This window comes from Rhinopithecus bieti, unplaced genomic scaffold (assembly GCF_001698545.2).
Source record: "Rhinopithecus bieti isolate Rb0 unplaced genomic scaffold, ASM169854v2 scaffold_28055, whole genome shotgun sequence".
Classification (NCBI taxonomy): domain Eukaryota; kingdom Metazoa; phylum Chordata; class Mammalia; order Primates; family Cercopithecidae; genus Rhinopithecus; species Rhinopithecus bieti.
Genome location: NW_016812914.1, coordinates 108,822 through 112,227, shown reverse-complemented (window position 1 = coordinate 112,227; position 3,406 = coordinate 108,822). Strand labels below are relative to the sequence as shown.

General features: G+C 47.6%; 1 protein-coding gene across 1 annotated transcript in view; it reads left to right on the top strand.

The window, feature by feature from the left end:
- Positions 1-3,406, top strand: part of CATSPERD (catsper channel auxiliary subunit delta) — a 52,990-nt gene that overhangs the window by 24,245 nt on the left and 25,339 nt on the right. The window contains exons 10-11 of the mRNA XM_017847143.1: positions 429-511; positions 2,514-2,690. Of these exons, the coding sequence (XP_017702632.1) occupies positions 429-511; positions 2,514-2,690 (260 nt within the window). The remainder of the gene's footprint in view (positions 1-428; positions 512-2,513; positions 2,691-3,406) is intronic.

The window sequence follows — 3,406 nt, the reverse complement described above, 5'->3', positions numbered from 1 at the left end:
AAAAAAAAAAGCTTCAACTCTATATTTTTTCATATTGCTTATTTTTTCTTTTTTCTTTTCCTTTTTTTTTTTGGAGACGGAGTTTCAATCTTGTTGCCCAGGCTGGAGTACAGTGGTGCGATCTCTGCTCAGTGTAACCTCTGCCTCCCGGGTTAAGGGACTCTCCTGCCTCAGCCTCCTGAGTAGCTGGGACTACAGGCACCCGCCACCGTGCCCGGCTCATTTTTGTATTTTTAGTAGAGAGGAGGATTCACCATGTTGTTCGCCAGGCTGATCTCGAACTCCGGGCCTCAAGTGATCCACCCCCTCGGCCTCGCAAAGTGCTAGAATTATAGGCGTGAGCCATTGCACCCAGCCATACTTATCTTTTGGTCCACAGAAATGACCAGCATTTCAATTTTCATTTGGTCTTGTTTTGTTTTTCCTAGATGAAAACGAACTGGCAGTTATAACTCAAGAGGATAATTTGTATTATGGCAATCTGGGCATCGTGCCAAGTTCCATAATCAAAGTAGGTAAAAAGAAAGTGGGGTTACAGGCTGGGCACGGTGGTGCACCCCTGTAATCCCAGCACTTTGGGAGGCCGAGGTGGGAGGATCACCTGAGGTCAGGAGTTCAAGACCAGCCTGGCCAACGTGGTGAAACCCTGTCTACCAAAAATACAAAAATTAGCTGGGAGTGGTGGCGGGCACCCGTAATCCCAGCTACTCGGGAGGCTGAGGCAGGAGAATTGCTTGAGCCTGGAAGGCAGAGTAAGACTCTGTTTCAACAACAACCAAAAAGAAAGTGGGGTTACGAATTAGTTGGTAAGGAATAATGGTCTTGTTCACAAACTTCTGAACCTTTTTTCGAAGGCTAGAAATCACTCTAGTTAGCAAAATAATAATACCAACAACAACAGCTAAAAGGGGAAGAGTTTTCAAAATACGACAGGTGCTGGTCTAGGCACCTTTGTGTATTACATTATTTAAACGTGACCATCATCTTAGGACTAGCTCCTCATATTGTCCCTATTTGACAGATGGAAAAACTGAGGCACAGAGACCTAAGTCATCTGTCCCAGCTCAAAGTGGTACTAAGTGGTGGCACAGGTGTCATCTGACATCCCCTTGTGAATTATGCCTATCTAATTTTTTTTTTTTTTTTTTGAGATGGAGTCTCACTGTGTTGCCCAGGCTGGAGTGCAGTGGCCGGATCTCAGCTCACTGCAAGCTCCGCCTCCCGGGTTTACGCCATTCTCCTGCCTCAGCCTCCCCAGTAGCTGGGACTACAGGCGCCCGCCACCTCGCCTGGCTAGTTTTTTGTATTTTTTAGTAGAGACGGGGTTTCACCGTGTTAGCCAGGATGGTCTCCATCTCCTGACCTCGTGATCCGTCCATCTTGGCCTCCCAAAGTGCTGGGATTACAGGCTTGAGCCACCGCGCCCGGCCAGGAGCCATATCTTAGGAGCCTTAACCCTGACGTTCTGATGAGGCCAGTGCGTATGCTGGGGAGAGGTTCTTATCCACGATCTGTGAATAGGAATTAGGCTATGTGCAGTTCCTCCTGCCTGTGATCCCAGAGCTTTGGGAGGCCAAGGCAGGAGGACTGTTGGAAGCCAGGAGTTCAAGATCAGACTGTGTAATATAGGGAGACCGCGTCTCTAGAAAAAAAATTTAAAAATTAGCTGGGTGTGGTGGTGCACACCTGTAGTCCCACCTGCTCAAGAGGCTGAGGCAGGAGGATCACTTGAGGCAGGGAGGTTGAGGTTTCGGTGAGCTACGATCGTACCACTGTGCTCCAGCCTGCGTGACAGCATGAAACTCTGTTTCTTAAAAATCATAATAATAATAAAACTAACAAAAATTTAAAATAAAAGAATTATTTTGGCCAGGCACAGTGGCTCCTTCCTGCAATCCCAGTACTTTGGTTCCAGGAGTTCATGACCAGCGTGGGCAACATAGTGAGACTCTGTCTTTACTAAAAATATGAAAATTAGCTGGGCGTGGTGGTGCATGCCTGTAGTCCCAGCTACTTGTGAGGCAGGAGAATGGCTTGAACCCGGGAGGTGGAGGTTACAGTGAGGCAAGATCGCGCCACTGCACTCCAGCCTGGGCGACAGAGTGAGACTCCATCTCAAAAAAAGAATTTACCTTCTTTAAATCTGCATCATGACCGGGCGCGGTGACTCACGTCTGTAATCCCAGCACTTTGGGAGGCCCAGGTGGGTGGATCATGAGGTCAGGAGTTCAAGACCAGCCTGACCAACATGGTGAAACCTGTCTCTACTAAAAATACAAAAATTAGCCGGGCGTGGTGGCGTGCGACTGTAATCCCAGCAACTCAGGGGAATCTCTTGAACCTGGGAGGCGGAGGTTGCAGTGAGCTGAGATCACGCTACTGCACTCCAGCCTAGGCGACAGAGCAAGATTCCATCTCAAAAAAAAAGAAAAATATCTGCATCATGAAATAAAATTTAAATCTCCAGAAAAACAATGAGAATGATTGGATCTCAGGAATCATTTTCTTCTTAGTTTGCAGACCAACACATCTGGTCAGAAGAGGCAGCCCTGGTGTTCAGGAGCTCAGGGATTCTGGAAATACTGACCCCGCTGCGTGACGCAGCCTTTGCAGCTTTTGATTTCCAGAAGTGCCTCGTGAATATCCAGGCAATTCTCATGGACCCTGAACTTCACGTTGGAAGATGCAATGTAGGTGATCCTAACTGTTTAGATCAATGTTCAATGCACTTTTTAAAAAAGACAAATTCAACCTGGGCATGGTGGTGCATGCCTATAGCCCCAGTTGCTCAGGAGGCTGAGGCTGGAGGGTTGCTTGAGGCCAGGAGTTCAAGACCAGCCTGGGCAACATAGACCCATTTCTAAAACACAAAAAAAAAGTTTTTTTAAAGCTGGGCGTTGGTCAGGTACGGTGGGAGACTTTGGAGACTGAGTCTTTGGGAGGCTGAGGCGGGCGGATCACTTGAGGTCAGGAGTTCCAGACCAGCCTGGCCAACATGGTGACACTCCATCTCTACTAAAAATATAAAAATTAGCTGGGTGTGGTGGCGGGTGCCAGTAACTCCACCTACTCAGCGTGCTGAGGCATGAGAATCTCGTTAACCTCGGAGGTAGAGGTTGCAATGAGCCAAGACCACACCACTGCACTCTAGCCTGGGTGACAGAGCAAGACTTCGTCTCAAAAAAAAAAAGAAAAAAAGAAAGTAAATTAGCCGGGCATGGTGGCACACGCCTGTCGTCCCGGCTACTTGGGAGGCTGAGGGGAGAGGATTGCTTGATCCTGGGAGGTCAAGGCTGCAGTGAGCCGTGATCAAACCACTACACTACAGCCTGGGCGACAGAGCGAGATCCTATCTCAAAAAAAAAAAAAAAAAAAAAAAAAAAAAAAAAAAAAAAAAAAAAAAAAA